The sequence below is a fragment of the Ursus maritimus genome, unplaced genomic scaffold (assembly GCF_017311325.1).
Source record: "Ursus maritimus isolate PB19 unplaced genomic scaffold, ASM1731132v1 scaffold_8, whole genome shotgun sequence".
Lineage (NCBI taxonomy): Eukaryota > Metazoa > Chordata > Mammalia > Carnivora > Ursidae > Ursus > Ursus maritimus.
Window position 1 is genome coordinate 40455989 of NW_024426996.1, and position 16824 is coordinate 40472812.

Here is a 16824-nt window from a genome sequence, read left to right on the forward strand (position 1 = left end):
AGAGGATCTGGTTTTCAGGCTTTGGGAGGAATATGTATAGAGCCCGCCGTTTGGGATGGGCGTGGGGAGGAAGACACAGATACAGTCAGATCAGGAGGGGAGTCGCAGGGGAGGAAAAGAGCTGAGCTCAGAGGGCAGAAGTGAGCTGGAGGAAGGGGTGAATGCAGCAGAGAGATGGAGGATGGAGGGAGGGAAGGAGAAGCAGAAGGGAAGGGAAGAAAGGGATGGAGGAGGAAGAGAGTGTGAGACCAAGGGGGGGACAGGTGCAGAAAACTGTGGATCCCATGGCACTTATTTATTTATTTATTTATTTATTTTAATTCCAGCTAAAGCGATTTCCCTCAGTGAGTTCCTGGAAGGAACTCCTGGGTGGTTAATCGGGATCCCAGGCACTGTCTTTCCCTCCTTTCTCTACCCTACAGACTCCAGTCGGACATCCACAGTGGTGAGCGAGCCCAGAGAGCGCATTTATAGAGTGCCCCACACGGCTCCAGGGACCTTCCCTGTATTCGCCCTTCATCTTTGCAACGACCCTAGAATGGAAGGCCGGTGCTCGTGGCCCCATTTTTCAGATGGGAAAAGCGAGACACAAAGAGGCGAGTTAACTTGTCGGAGATCACACGTCTGATGAAGGGGCGAACTGAGGTTCGATTCCAAGCAGTCTAGCTCGAGTGCGTCTTTCTCAAACATCCCCTCACTCGATAGATAGGAGCTACTATATTCCAGGCCCCCGACCGTCTTTTCCACCTCCCCAGGCAAAGCCGATCACCCCCTTCTCTGTGCTCCCAAGGTGGTGTGCATCCCCGTAGCCCTGTCGTAATAAATCGAGCCTGTACGATCGGCCGGCCCCGGAGCCTACGCTGCTTGAAGGCACTAGCTAGGCCTTCCTTCTCACTGTAGGCCTGGCCCCTGGGCCTGGGCCTCACACGCAGCAGGTCCGCAGAACACGGTAGTCCGCGGATAGGGAGTGAATGATTGATTTATTACTATTACCTGCTGTGAACTTGAGATAGTGCCTTGGATTCCAGCGCCGTAGGCTTCACTTGGCTAGTATGGAAAATGCCAGAGCCGCAGTTAAGGCAGCCGAGAGGCAGTGTGCCATTGCCTCTCTGTGTCCTGATTCATTCGCCTCAAACTTGGGCCGCCCAAGGCAAGATTGGGGCGGGGTGCGGGGAAACAAGGGAGAGCAATCACCAACGCTAGGGTCGGAGGCATTGCATCCGCAGCTCAAGTCCCCCAAGGAGCTGTCACATGGCAGGAGGGTTCAGGACTGACGTGGCATCTCCGGGATGCGAGCCGAGGGCGGGGGCGCGGCTGTCATTGGCTCGCGTCTAGGGGAACGCTTAGGTAGGACAGCGTGCGAGGGAAAGGTCATCGCGAGTTCTCAGCAGATTCTGCCGCATTCGCAGACTCACAGACCCCAGAGATCAACCAATTCCGTGGTTCGTAAAACTTTTCTCTGGCTCGGAGTAGCAGGACTCTTCCTTCTGACCAGATACACGGGGCAGGTCAATGTCGGGCAGCTCTGGTGAAAGCAGGGTGAGGACTCCAAGCCCCACCCGCTCCCATCTTCACGCTCGCTGAGTGCTTTCAAAACCACCGGTGTATCCTGACCGTGTCACTTCAAAGGTGGTGAATTCAACCCCCACAGAGCTTAGATGCCCCGTAGGAAGTGACCCAGGTGCTAAGTAGCATTGGGGTGGGATTTACCAGATCTGAAGACATCTCCTCCGTTACGTCCCTCTGCTTCTTTTAGAATAAATACAAATCCAGGAAACACAGAGATGACGGTGGTGCTCAGTACTTTCTAGTGTGTCTAGAGTGCCTAGTGAGGCCTGACATGCAGCGGCCTGTTAGAACCTGCCTACAGCCACACTGGACAAACAGCCAAGTCCCGAGTTGTATTCTGCGCACTGATGTAACACTTGACAGGCGGAAAAACTCTTTTTCGGACGTGGTGGTGTAATTTGTGGAAAGATTAATTTGCGTGACAGGCAGATGTTGCCAGAAGACAACATCCTCTCCCTTCTGTGGCCTTCACTTTCTAAAGGCTGGGTTCCCGAAGGCCTAATGCGGATTTGCCCAGAGTGGCTAAGGCGGCAACCAGGCACCTGTAGGGGGCGCTGGCGGGGTGCCTGGGGGGGCTCCTGAGACTCACAGGGCCTAGGAGCTGTGTGGGAGGGCCAGGAGCTGGAACACGTGCTCCACACCACCACACCACACACGCCTGCAGGAGGCAAGTCCTCAACCGACATAGCCAGACCCAAGGCCAAGGTCAGGTCCCCCAGCAGGCACCAAAGCAGCAGGTGTGCCTGGCTTCCAGGGGACCGTGTGTGACTTTTCTCTTTCCCCAGCTTTACTGAGGTATGATTTACAAATAAAACTGTAATATATTTAAGGCATACAGCGCGATGATTTGCTATATGCGTATATTGTGCAAGGATTCCCGCTACTGAGTTAATTCACACATGTATCACCGAACATCGCTACTTTTCCCTCTCCTTCTTCTTCTTCTTCTTCTTCTTCTTCTTCTTCTTCTTCTTCTTCTTTTTTTGGTAAGAACACTTAAGATTAATCTCTTGCCAGCTTAGTAGGATGGGGGTGTGGAGCAGATAAAATTGATTTGGAAAAAGAAATGTGACTTGTCTTCTAGAGACGAAAATATGAGATCCTCATCATAGCCAAGATTGAGGAAGCCAATTTCGCTTCATGCATTATCTTCTTTGTTCTCTGCACTATCACATGAGGTAGTGAGGGCAGGTGATATTGTTCTGCCCATTTTCTCAATGAGCACACTGGGTCTCCGAGTGGCTTGGTATCCCACAGCTACTAAGAGGTGGAACTTGGAGTCTTCTCCTTTTTCCTTCAAATATCACTTTCAAGAGTTGTCTCAGAAAGAGAAGGTGTATTGGATATGATGTCATGGGAGAACTTGCTACTCTTCAGAAAGTAAAGGGAGGAGTGCCTTGGTGGCTCAGTCAGCTGGGCGCCTACCTTCAGCTCAGGTCATGATCTCTGGGTCCTGGGATCGAGCCCCATGTTGGGCTCTCTTCTCAGCAGAGAGTTGCTCCTCCCTCTCCCTCTGCCCCTCCCACTGCTCATGCTCACTCTCTCTCTCTCTCTCAAATAAATTTAAAAAATCTTAAAAAAAGAAAGAAAGAAAAGAAAGTAAAGGGAGGGGAGTATTTTTCTAATTAGATTCCCCCAAGCTTGTACCAGAAAGGATGATGCATGGTGACTCATGAAAATACTGTGTGGTGTAGGGAACTGGCCCTCTGCCTTCTCTGCGGCCTTCTGTGATTTGCGGCCCTGCAGAGTACTTGGCTAAAAGGAATTCCTACGCTCTCTTGAAGCTCGGGTTCTGGCTGTGAATTAGATTCCACCTGTTTGAAGTGCTTATGTGAGGTGGTGCAGGTGACAGTGAGGCAGGGCCATCTCTTCCCTCCCATCTCAGCTGCTGCTGTTGGCCCACACGGGCACGGGAACATGGTTTTCTGCACTGGGGTCCTTGCCTGGCCCCAACCTCATGGGTGTGAAAGGCAGTGGCAGCAACTCAGCAAGAGCCAGGCCCTCATCCCTGCGCTGCAGCTGACGGGAGCTTCGGAAGTCAACAACTCCAGTGGCAACCTCCTGGTGTTCACTTCCTGGCTGCGCCGGAGACAGCAGCTCTTTTGGTGGGTCATTTTGGCAGTGTTTTCAGGAGGCATACCTGTAGGACTAGTCTAGAGCCCACCTTCTAGCTCTTTAAATCCTGCATAAACACTGAATCCCCTGTATTAAATCCCTCTCTGCTTGAAATAGAACAGGTATGGGTTTTGTATCAGTACCTTGAGTGATACATACAGTTCCATAAAAGAACATAAACCTCAGAAAAATATACTGGAAAATGAAATCTGGGGGAAGCAAGCCATGTGATTAGTACAAAGTGTGTATCATCAAACTGTCTCCATTTGCAAGTGGTAGATCACTACTTTGGTTCTAACCTTTCTAGGAGTGCCTACTAAGAGAAAAAAGAAGTATTTGATTTACAAAATTCATTAAGCCAAAACATTCCATTTCATGGAAAAGCACCCTTTGTTCCAGGACCGGAAAGAGATTTCTCTCATGGGTCTTAAAAATGCTGTTAATGATAATAATATAGTAGAAGTGATCTGGGCACAGTAATTCACTAATTGATTTAAAAACAAAACAAAAAAGCCCAACACTGGTGAAGGGGGGGCAATTATTTACTAAAACATCACGATACAGGCACACCTTACACCTTTTATTTAAATTAATCCTATGAATATATGTTTGTTTCCCCATCTTTTGGTAGAGCTATGCCCTGTCTTTGATTCTGAATCTTCCGATTTGAGTTATGGTGTCATCTTTCTTCTGTAAAGCATATCCACAATACATCATCTATGATTTGAAGTTAAATTGGAGTGTGAAATTAAATTGTGAAGCATTTTGACTGTGTCTTTCTTCAGGGTTTTTACAGTTTTCCTCCCATTTTTTAAAAGATTGTATTTATTTATTTGAGAGAGAGAGAGAGCATGAGCAGGGGTGGGGGCAGAGGGAGAGGGAGAAGCAGACTCCCTGCTAAGCAGGGAGCCTAGTGCAGAGCTCGATCCCAGGACCCTAAGATCATGACCTTAGCTGAAGGCAGATGCTTAACCAACTGAGCCACCAGCCACCCCTTTCCCCCATTTTAAAAATAGTTGTTATACCCATATCGACTTTGAGAGCAATTTTATTGGTCACTCACCTTTATGAAGTTTTCCTAAATATTGTCCTTGATTTTTATTGAAATAAATTGCAGTCATCATTTTTGGAGTATCAAAATATATTACTACGATAAGTTCAACTGACATAAAAACGTTCGGAACAAAACAACTTGGCTGGTGTGAACACAAATGGGTGGGCAGACTGGAGAATAAGCCTATTGGTCCAAAGTGTCCAGTGGGTCTGGACATCAGTCTTTATGATTCACAGAGGGTCCAGAGGCCTCTGGTGAAAATCATGCTCAAGTAAGACCATGAGTTGAGTACCGTATGGCCAGAACTTAACGCAGATGATCTTATGTAATTCAACAAACAGCCTATGAGCTAGGAGCTTTCTATTTCAATTTAACAGTTGAGTCAGCTGAGACTCAGAGAAATGATAAGACTGGCCTCAAGTCTTATAGTTAATAGATGGCGGGGCTGGAATTAAAACTCAGGTCTTCTCGGGGCACCTGGGTGGTGCTGTTGGTTAAGCGTTCAACTCTTGGTTTCGGCTCAGGTCGTGATCTCAGGGTGGTGGGATCGAGCCCCAAGATGGGCTTTGCACTCGGGGGGGGGGTGTCAGCTTGAGTTTCTCTCTCCCTCTCCCTCTGCTCCTACCCCCACATCTCTCTCTCTCAAATAAACAAATCTTTTAAAAAAAAAACAACAACCCTCAGTTCTTCTCAACTCTAAACATTAACCACACAAATGTTCTTTTTACAATATCCTTAATGTAAGGTGGAAGCTGACAGAATACCCCAAAGTCTAATTCAGCAAAAGCATTTCTGGGGGTTGTGGTACAATATAAACCTAGTCTGTGCACACAGCTGTCTTCCAGTCATGGATAGAACTTGACTTTCAAATGAGAGGGGAGATGAACTAATTATTCTTTAGACAATTGTGCATAAGCATGGTTTCTATCAACGAGGTTTCCAATGGATCCCGAATGTCAGGGAGTTGGAAGTTACACAGCCTGACAAATACCTGGGGTGCAGCTCTTTTCACTGTCGGGTAAGAGCGGGGTAATGCTTTACTAATCAGCCCAAAGAGGGGCAAGGATTGACATTCTTGGGGGCAGGGGAGTTGCGATCATTGGACAGCAAGTCAAAGAGAAAGTGATAGCCTATCGTGGTATGAACAGTTCATGCCTAATGTAACCCTGGTGTGGTTTGTCTTCATTTTACTCAAAGGCAACTGAGCTATAGACACATGTGTGTGGTTGAGAAATAACTCCTTTCTTGCGATTTCCCTCAGACATCGAAGAAAAGCTAATAATCTTACTTTTAAAATACACTGGGGGCGCCTGGATGGCACAGCGGTTAAGCGTCTGCCTTCGGCTCAGGGCGTGATCCCGGCGTTCTGGGATCGAGCCCCACATCAGGCTCCTCTGCTATGAGCCTGCTTCTTCCTCTCCCACTCCCCCTGCTTGTGTTCCCTCTCTCGCTGGCTGTCTCTGTCTCTGTCGAATAAATAAATAAAATCTAAAAATAAATAAATAAATAAAATACACTGAATGAAAACCAATCCAGGCAAACTAATATTCCTTGTATTTTCTTTGTCCTTTTGTACTTACTAGAGGATATAATACTTTCAGACTTCGGTACTGAACGCACGCACCTGCCCAGCACCCTCCACTCCCTCTAGTATGGATCATCTTTATTCAATAAACGGACTAAAATCTACTATCACATACTTCCCCTTGTTTTAGCTTCTAACCCAAACAAACAAATGCATGGCATCCTCTACAGCTGTTAGAAGTGGACCAAAAATACTAGGTCTTCGACTTCCAGTAGCCAGTGTGACAAGTTCTTATCTGAAAACATCAGGTTTTTGGCATGTCCATCCTATGGGAAATGGTAAATTTAATTCATATGTGATGATCTGGAGTGATCATCACAATACGCTGAGAGTTTATAATGTAAGTTGTAGTATTAATAATATTCCCATTTCCTTCTTAATTTTTGAAGATTTAGATTTTAAAGATTTAAAAAATTAAAAAAAAGAGTGGGGGGATAAGGGCAGAAGGAGAGGGAGAAGCAGACTCCCCACTGAGCATGGAGCCCCACATGGGGCTCAATCCCATGACCCTAAGATCATGACCTGAGCTGAAACCAAAAATCAGATGCTCAACCGACAGAGCCGCCCAGGTGCCTCTATTCCCATTTCTTTAAATAACAGGAATATATATCTATACATATGGAAGGAACCATACCAAGTTATCATGGATTACCTAAGGGGGACTAACAGTTCAATCTTTTCAAAATAATAGCATATGACATACAAGATAAAACGAAATTTGGAAACAAATCAGTACTGGAGAAGTCTGGAAAAATTGCAGACAAGGAAGGTGTACTTCCTTCCCCATCTCCCTGTTAAGTCAAAAGGGGAGTCTGTGGTTAGGTGGCTGGGGCCCGCCCCCAAAGCGCTGCAGGCCTGGAAGTCTTCCAGCAAGAGGAGGCATGAGCTACAGTCAACCACAGCAGGTGGGATGGGATTTAAGCTGCTGAGCCGTGGGGGACTTTCAGTGGTTTCCCACATGTGGTCTGTGTAAGATGAGAGTGTCTGGGGGTAGCTGTAGGACGGGGGAGAAGAGCCTGGCAGGCGGACTTCTGGGACCCCACTTCCACTGTTTTGGGGATTTTCACATAACTTGGGCTGCAGCAGAGGCAGCAACAAAAGAAGTTGAAAATTTCTAATTCCATTGAGAGGGACTTTGGGGTCAAATAAAATTTGCTTCATCTCCCTCTTCATCTTCCTCATCTGTGTAATGCAGATAAGTTCATACCTCTAGGGCTGTTATAAGCATAAGCTGAAATGATGCATTAGGCACTTAGCATTTAATATATGGTCACTTAAAGGAAAAAGAAGTGTCACCTACATGGTATATAGAGGCACAGGCAGGGCAACTGGTGGGCTTGGAACGCCTTACACTCTACCATTGTCAACTCTCCCCGTCAACTTTAGACATTATGCATTTCAGAGACCTGGCTTAAATGGTCACCAGCATGTGTTCCGAGCACCTGTTCATCCTGGGGACTTCCTCTTTCCCTGCCTGAAAAAGTCGTCTCATTTTGCAAGGTTCCTACCTAAAATGCTCACCAGCCTGGGAGGAAAGAAGGCCAATAGGACAGGAAGCTCCTGTCTAGTGATCACGATGGGAAGAGCCCTTCTTGGATCACAGGCCAGGACAAAATGCAAGTCCTTTACTGACCCAGGTCATCTGTCTTGATCAAAACAGGACAATAACTACAGAGCAGTAGTTGGACATAGTGTCAGAGCCCAAACTCTGAAGCTCGACTCCCTGGATTCAAATCCTGCCCCAGCCACTTACTAGCTACACGGCCTTGGTCAAGCTACCTGACCTCTCTGCGATTAGTTTCCTCAACCACAACATGAGAACTGTTGCATATGGCTGTTCAGAGGGTCAGACTCATTGATGTATGCAAAGCACTCAGGACGGAGGAAGAGCCATGTAAGCGTGCGCGCTAACGGTGAGCACATATGCTACCTTTCTCACACCCGTGTCCACACAGACATAAATCCATGACAGCATTCCTTTTCACGGAGTCTTTGCGGTCCCTGTATCCTTCTGAACGAAGCCACTTCGTGCAGTCGTTCATTGCTTAGCTCACCAAGTGAAAACTATTTTCACATCATATTATAATGCCAACTGGAATATTAGAGGTAAGCAGTAGAGAAAGTCAGTTCAGCCATCCTAGTTTTCTATACCAAACACGCCACAAAAGTAAACATGTATTCTTATTAGAGGCAAATGATGCCACACAAGGGAGATCTGGCACTCAGGCCAGGCAGCCTGGTGTGTGGACACAAGTGTGTTCAGCCCCAGAATGCTTACTCACATCCTGAGACAGGCAGCCATGAAAACGTCCTTTCGCCTGTCCTCATTCTTCATTTGCTAGAGAGTAAGAGCGGCTGCTAAGCCACAGACCACAAAGAAAAAGGTCAGTCTCATAACATACACCACAGTCCTGCTGATGTGCTTGAAAAAGCACGCACACTTCAAAGCCAACCATGGATGGAGACACACTGGCGAACCACTCGAGAACATTTATTTCAACTAGGAACATTTACCCCGAGGACCCAGCCCTTGTGAGGTTAAACCCCTCACAGAAGAACCCACATCATAAAAGCTGCATTTAACCAACAAAAGCGGAATCAACAGTGAAGGAGACATATGGGTAACAGCTTGTTAATTTACAACCAACAATAACAACTGTTTGAAACAAAGGCAGAGTGGTATTTTCACTCCCCACTCTCACTGAACCGAAATTCTTGATTTGACCTCTCTTTAATGCTCTTCTCTGCACTTCAGACCCCACCCCCTCTGCAAACCCAACATTTTGTTTTTCTCATGAGGCTCAAATGAACAAGACTATTCTTTGAAACATAAAGGGAAAAATGTTCCTGGAGGATATGGGGAAGTTCGCATGCTACATATGGGAGTGGACCGATCATGAACCTGTGAAATCAATAGATAATTCTGGAACCCACATTACTTTTTACTTCAACCATCATTCTCACCAACATTTAGAAGAGTTGGTAATGAGTAGCAAAGTGCTTGATTTGATTTCTTTATCTTTTCTTACATCTTTGAAGGTGAATGAAATGGTTAAAGATCCGCCAAAGCCCAGAAGAGGATAAGAAAGGGCTTGCCCGTATACCAACTAGATTGGTGACATTACTGTTTAAAATCCTGGGATTCGGGGGTGAAACAGACTAGTGCTTGCCTCTCAGCTCCACTCTCTTAAACATGAAGTTTATGGCAAGACAGTGAGCTTCTGAGAGGCAAAGTTTTCTTTACCTTTTTAAAAAAAAAGATTTACTTATTTATTTGAGAGAGAGAGCAGGAGTGGGAGGAGGAGGGATAGAGGGAGAAGCAGAGAGGCAGACTCCCCGCTGAGCAGAGAGCCTGATGTGGGGCTTGATCCCAGGACCCCAGGAGCATGACCCGAGCCAAAGCAGAAGCTTCACGAACTGAGCCACACAGGCATCCCAGCCTTTTCATCTTCAAATGGAGATAAATAATAGCTACCTCCTAGTGGTAATGTGAGGCTTCAATAAAGAAATATGTGTAAAACAGCCGATATAGATCCAGGTCCACGGTAGACATTCAGTCGTTATCATCATCATTATCACCGTCATCATCATCACTGATAATTCTCCAAACAAGGTAACCTATCAATTATCACTGTTGGTTATATGACCAGAACACCTAGGAGGATCCCAGACACAGGTAGTAAAGACTCGATGGGTGTGTGCTGCTGTGAGAGGGTCCGATGTGTGGGGTCATCTTACAAGGCAAGAATAATTGGAAATTCATTGAAATTATCTTAGTATCTATTAACTACACACAGATATGAGAGAAATGGGGGGATGATGGCAATGTTCTAAAACTGCATCATAGGGTTGGATGGACAACTCTATAAATTTAATAAAATCACTGAATTATACACTTACAATGAGTGGGTTTTATGATATGTTAATTATACCTCAATAAAAATGCTAAAGAAATTCTCCATGGACGGGAGCTGAAGGGGTATCAGAGAACAGGAAGAACAGAAACCACCTTGCATGCAGGGCAAGGTGAGGCTTTGGAGAGAAGGAAGTACCAGCTGGTCAGCGTTTGAGTGAAGTCATAATGGTAACTAACCCCCAGTACCACAGAATGTGACCTTATTGGAAATTGAGTCATTGCAGATGCAATTAGTTAAGATGAGGGAGTAGGATGGACGGGCCCTTAAATCCAACATGACTGCTGTCCTTATACAAAGAGGAATGTGGACGCAAACATTCACGCAGAGGGAACACCCCGTTGAAGAAGGCAGAGGTCTGCAAGCCAAGGAATGCCTAAGATGGCCAGCAAATCCCCAGAAGTTAGGAGAGGGGCATGGGACAGATTCTCTCCCGGCACTCCGAAGGAACCGACCCTGCCAACACCTTGTTCTCGGACAACTAGCCTCCAGAACTGTGTACAATACCTCTCTGTCGTTTACACCCCACAGCACGTAGCACTTCCTCGCAGCAGCCCCGGAAGACCAATACTTCCTTCACAAAACTCTCTCAGATGCTGACCAGCTGGTCCTTCCTGCTGCAGCCCAGCTGATCCCAAGACCCCTCCTGGGAGGTGTTTCCCCATGCAGGTGCTGCCCCCACCGACCCTCTCCCGAGATCAAGCCTGGATGGGGGAGGTCCCCCATCTGTAGTTTCTGTACTTCCGGCCCAGGGACTTGCTGGCAGCTTCAGTACCTTTCCCCATCCCAACTAAGGAAAGAGAACTTCTGCCACTTTCCCTTCCTCCGCACCCTTCCCCATCCCCCCAAGTCCCCCTTTGGTCTGTTTCTCATCTCCTCGTTCCCACAAAGCAGCTGTGCACGCCTCGACAAGCCTGCCCCAAAGAACCTTCCTTGTTCCCCTTTCCCCTTCCCCCCAAAGCCTCACCTCCCGCGAGTATAGAATGGTATCCGCCTTGTCGGGTCCCACTCTGGGTAAAAGTTGTGTTTTCTGCGATTTCCTGTCTTTCCGGGACCCATGTCTTCCCAGATGGCTCTCCCTTACTCCATGCTGATGGGATGTTTAATTATTCATTCAGAAGTATTAATTAATCACTCATGAAGCACTGTGCCAGGAGCTTCAGGAGTGTCTGAGACAGAGATCACCTGTGTCTCAAGAAAGCCGAAACGTGGGGATCGTCTAAGGGCAACAGGTCGGTCTCTCCTTAGGCTAACTCCAGTAGACTTGCATGGGCTTCCTGGAGAAGACTGGGACTTCTAAGGCATCATCTTGGCCCCATGAGAAAGTGTGATAGGTGAGTGATGTCGCACGGACACGGAGCGGGGGATGCCAGCGTGGGCAGACCCAGGATATTTGCCACCACCCAAGTACAGACTCTGACCCAGATCCAAATTCAGGCTCCATGTTTACTAAGTGAATTTAGGCAAATCTTAACCTCTCACCACCTCTTGAGCAATTTAACCTCTGAGTGTTTGGATAAATATTTTAACAAGTAAATGATAACCGATAAAACTAGCAATCCTAGCACTTACAGGTAATTTTATGTTACCTGATCTTAAGACAGGATGGAGTGGGGGTGGGGAGGGAGAAGTAGTACGGGTACAGAAAGCCACGGGAACCGAAAGGCAACTTCCAATTGAGGTCATTTCCCTGGTCTTGAAAGGTGGGAGCTGATTGGAAGGGACCAGACAATGTGAAGCCTGAAGGGTGCAGAGAGACAGAATAGGGGATATTTATGCGTCTATGGTAATGGAAGAGAAGCCAGGAAGGGGGGCTTGATAGGGAGCCCTGAATTCCTGGCAAAAAAGTTGGGCTTTTAATAAAATACTGAAATCTCCATAGCAAACTCAAGTTTCACAGCAAACTAGTGTGATACTGTTTGCATTTAGGAGAGACAACTAGAAGCAAATTTTGACGGTAGAGTTCCACATGGGATACCAACTGGGTCATGCTGGAACGGGAGCATCTTCTTTGCTCCTAGTAAGCCTAACTAGCCATGAAAAAGCTACCATTTGTGAGCACTATTTATGTATTAGGCATATGAATGTGGTCTTGACAGCTTCATGTTAGTACATCGAGACAGATTATGCTATTACGGACACTAAGATTTCAAGGGCCAATGTGCCCAGTATCACACAGCAGTAAGTGGTCGAAACAAGGCTGGAACCAAGATCTGAACCCAGTTTGAGCCAGGACACCAGGGACCTGATGCTACTTTGTGATTAAAAGCTGGGCCAGTGAGGGAACTAACTACAGGCTAATAATACAGAGCCCGTTGACTGCTTTTAACAAGATTTCACACACATGAAAAAGTCTCAGTGACACTGAAAACCTTCAGAAAGAAAGGACTTCTTTGTTTTGTGGTCCATTAGCATTCATTCCTGTCTGTAATACAATAATGGAAAATGCTTGGCCGAAATGTGGGTGTTTTTCACTCACTCTTGCCCGGCCGCACGATTCCCTCCTGATTGCAAAGGATTCCTCTTCCTTATATAAGGTCACACCTTTCACCCCTCTTCCCTTTCCTTTCTGGAGATACTTTTTCGGCAGGTACAGATGCCACGTCAATAAAGAAAATCAAAACTGATGGTGTTTTATGCGCCTAACTCATTGGTACGGGATTCCGTGGTTCAGGGTTGCTGTTTGTCTCAAGCGGGGAGGTCTTTCAGGCCCTGTGCAGGTTCCGCTGGTCTGGATGGTACTTTCTCATCACAAAGTGAGAATAAATGGTTGAAGGGGAGAGCATGAACATCTCATGATGGGCTACACTCTCTTCAAAATCCAAGCCAACAAGAACACAAACAACTTTCCCGGGAGTCCTCATGTCAACCCTGTGGATTACTTTACAGTTTATTTTTAGACAATCTCTTTTACGAGGAAACGTGCCAGTTATATTAGACTGAGCCACATGAAATTGCTATTTAGCTATCACTTTGCCTGCAAAAACGGTCATTTCACCCAAATCAACCTAATAATAATCATAGCAATATGTAGTATTCTCAAAATGTTTCCTATTTCTTTTCCAGTTTAAATGGAGACCTTGGGTTGTAAAAATAAAATGAGAAAATAGACCACATACTGAATTCTTAATAAACATCTGTTGAATCTTCAAGTATATAAATCCTAGTGATCTGATGGTCTTGCTTCTATCCTAGGCGTACCAGGAACAAACTTTCTAATGTCGTCGGAGTGAATACACTTTAACACTTTGAAGCTGAGTTTCACTAAAGCTTGAAGAAATAATAAAAAAATTCCACTTGATTTCTATATGTACATTTTTATTAGAATTCTTCAGAACTGTCAACAATTGGACAACATAACAGGAAAAAACACATGGAACACCGACATCCTTTAAACTTGCACCGCTTACATATTTACACATAAAGTTACTGTATATATAAAAAATATTTTCAAGGACTCATGGGCTTGGGAATATTCAAAAGACATTATTGCTACATTTCAATATTTACAAAAAAAGCCATAAAATAATTTCAAACATTAAGCCACTGCAAAGAAACATCCGATGTAAAAAAAAAAAATTATAAAAATATAAACTTTCAAGAATACCTAAGACAAAACTCTCAGCGAAGTGCCCCTGAAGTACCTAGACATCTACAATTAACAACCACTTTTCTGACTATAATCAAAGTCAAGAGAAACACAAAGGAAATTTTCCGACAAAGGATGGCAAACAGCGACGATCTCTCGTGTAACAACAAAACCCCAAAACCTGTTACCTTTGGAAAGGTGCGAGAGTATAGAACTCCAGTGCAAATGGTTACTTCCAGATAAATGACCACAGTTCTCTAAATGTAGTCTTAGGGACCCAGGAGGGGGAACCGTGAAGGCAGCATACCCGAATCTCGCGAGACAACACACACACCTTGCAGCACACACAAAGACCTCTGACAGTTGGGCAGTGAGTTTTAAAAAAAAGAAAAAAATAGAAAGAAAGGTGAACTCTCCGGGCTACAGCCAAAGGGGTAAAATTTAAATATGCTTTAGCGGGGGAGTAGCCTCAGGTCTAAGGAATGGGTACAGTATGTTGAGTAGGAACAGGGCGCTGAAGTGTAAGTGGACTGCAAATAAACAGAGTTTCAGCACTCTGCTTCCTGTGTGGATGCTACGTGCGCTCTGGGGAGGCTCCTGCAGCAGCCAGGTGAAGAGAAACAAGAGGGTTCTGATGATGAAGGCCAAGCTACTCCTCGAGTACGAAGGACCCTCTTGGGCTCAAGGCAAAAATACCCCCGAAATATCTGCCTACAAGCACATGCACGCACACACACACACACACACACACTCTCTCTCTCTCTCTCTCTCTCTTATATAGGTACTGGCCCAGCGTCTAGGACACGCCTGCAGAGGCAGCTGAAACTCAATTTAATTTCTGGCTACTGAAGAATTCCAAACGAAAACAGCCCTGTTCTGCCCCTCCCGTGGGGGTCATGCAGTGAATCAGTCACTTTTCCAAATGGCATCAAATCCACTGAGCCCAATGCCATTCTGAAGCTGGCAGGCTTGTTCTGGAGACTCTGTGGAGCAAGTTCATAGGCTACGAAAGGAGATTTTTGTTAAGATTGTGCTTGGCAATTATGGTTTTTTTTTTTTCCTTTAAAAACAAAAACAAAACAGAAAACACTGTTTCCTTCAAACCCGTCTGGCTCTTCATCTATTTCTACACACAGCAGACTTGAGCCAGGGTCGTATCCAGAAACCACCTCTGGTGGGCTGTCCCCCCTCGAATATATGAACAGGTACAACGTAGAGATGAGTATATACAGAAGGCGGCCGGGGAGGCTTCTCTCCAGTTCGGCGTCCTGACAGCAAACTCTATTTATAAACCCGGTCAGTAGAACAAAGGCTCACGCACAGCAGCACGTCCTTCTTCGTGCTCGGGGAGCATTTTTCCATGGCCTATGTCTCATTCCCAGCATGAAATACCACATTTCTTAAGCCCAGATATTCACAGACTTCTGCCCTTTGTTCTAATAACATTCCATTTTCCACATCAAGAGATCAGGTTTCAGCTTCTACTCTTGCTGCATCATCGTATCATGATGGATGGTTAGGAGGCCCGAAGGCGACTACTGCCATTTATTCAAATATACTACCAACCATGCTGTTCAAACAGAAACTGGAAAAGCCTTGGAAGGGACTCGGGGTGTCCAGCCCATCCCACCCTCCCTTGCTCCAAGTCTGTATTATTATTATTATTATTATTTTCATTCATGGGCGCTGCCTGGCTATGGGAGTAGAAGATGCAGTTGGAACTCTTACAACGGGATGGTGGCTGGTGACCAAAGTCACGGGCCACTAAAGTGTGCGTGTCAAGATGGGATTACAGCGGCATGTCCACTACTCTGGAATAGGATGCAAGCCGAAGAAGAACAAAACAACCAGTATAGAGACCGAAAGAACAGGGATCACTCCTGCTGGGGAGACCCCCCCCCCCCCGCACGCCTCCTGCCTCAGACGTCTTCGTGCACCAGCAGTGGCTGTGTGGAAGACGCGCTGCTGCCCACAGAGTTGATCCGCACGGAGTGGTCCACGGCAGGGCGCTCCTGGCGGGGGCTGCAGTTTGCCAGGTTGGAGTAAATCTGAGGAAGGCACGTCCACAGTGAATACGCCAGCCCCCACCACGAACACCGCGACAGACGGGACCATGTGCAGCTTCGCGATCCCAAGTAACTTACAAAGCCTCTTTGAAAGAGAGGAAATTTACAAGACTTTCACGGCCAAAAAACCCCCAATCATATTGACAAAAGAAAACATAAGCTTTGTTTTAGCTCTCATTTCCCTCAGGGTCTGACACATAAGACATGATGGCAAAAAAAAAAAAAAAAAAGTGCTTTTCTGCTGAGATATATCCAGGAACAAGTACTATCTAACCTATTAAAAGGGTTTATAAACTTCTATGGCCAACTACCATCCAATGGCTGATGTCATTTGCTGGGAATTGGTGGCCCTTCCCAGGGGTCTTCCACTGAGAACTAAACACGTGGGTGGGAAATGCTGTTTAATTTGAAACATGCTCTGACACCCAGAAGTCCAAGCTTTAACCCAGAACTATCGGTGGTATCCTCTCTAGAAAGGATAGGTCCAAGCACACAACCCATCAGAAAAGCAGCTTAAAAAAATCTGAGTTAAAGTAAGGATCACTAATTCTTCCTTAAGAGAAGGAGAAGAAATAATGGGTAGGAGTTTTGAATCCTCCCCCTCCCCCGACCTCCTCAAATCACTGGCAGGGATCTCCCAACTTCAAAAAGCTCTTCATTCTATATGGCTTGTGGGCATGACAGCTAGCTGCCATTTTCTGACTATGCCTGTTTGAGCAGAAGGCTTATTTCCCTGCCGTAACAAGCTGTCTCTTCTATGCTTTTATTCTAGTTCACATTACCCCAACCATCCACAGGCTGAATGGCCCAGGCACGTGAGATGGAGAATGCGCCGACCCCATGACCAGCATCTGGGGTGGGGGAGGAAACACAACAAATCCATGGAAGCTTCTGCCCGCACACTTGGCGTGCAAAGCCCTCCCCTCTTTTTC

The 16824-nt window shown here is 46.2% G+C and overlaps 1 protein-coding gene across 4 annotated transcripts in view; it reads right to left on the bottom strand.

Annotated features, from left to right (window-relative positions):
* Positions 1-13538: 13538 nt before the first annotated feature.
* Positions 13539-16824, bottom strand: part of KIT (KIT proto-oncogene, receptor tyrosine kinase) — an 81189-nt gene continuing 77903 nt past the window's right edge. For all 4 annotated transcript variants that reach the window (XM_040625310.1, XM_040625309.1, XM_040625308.1 and 1 more), the window contains one exon: positions 13539-15874. In XM_040625310.1, the coding sequence (XP_040481244.1) occupies positions 15746-15874 (129 nt within the window). In that variant the 3' untranslated portion in view covers positions 13539-15745. The remainder of the gene's footprint in view (positions 15875-16824) is intronic.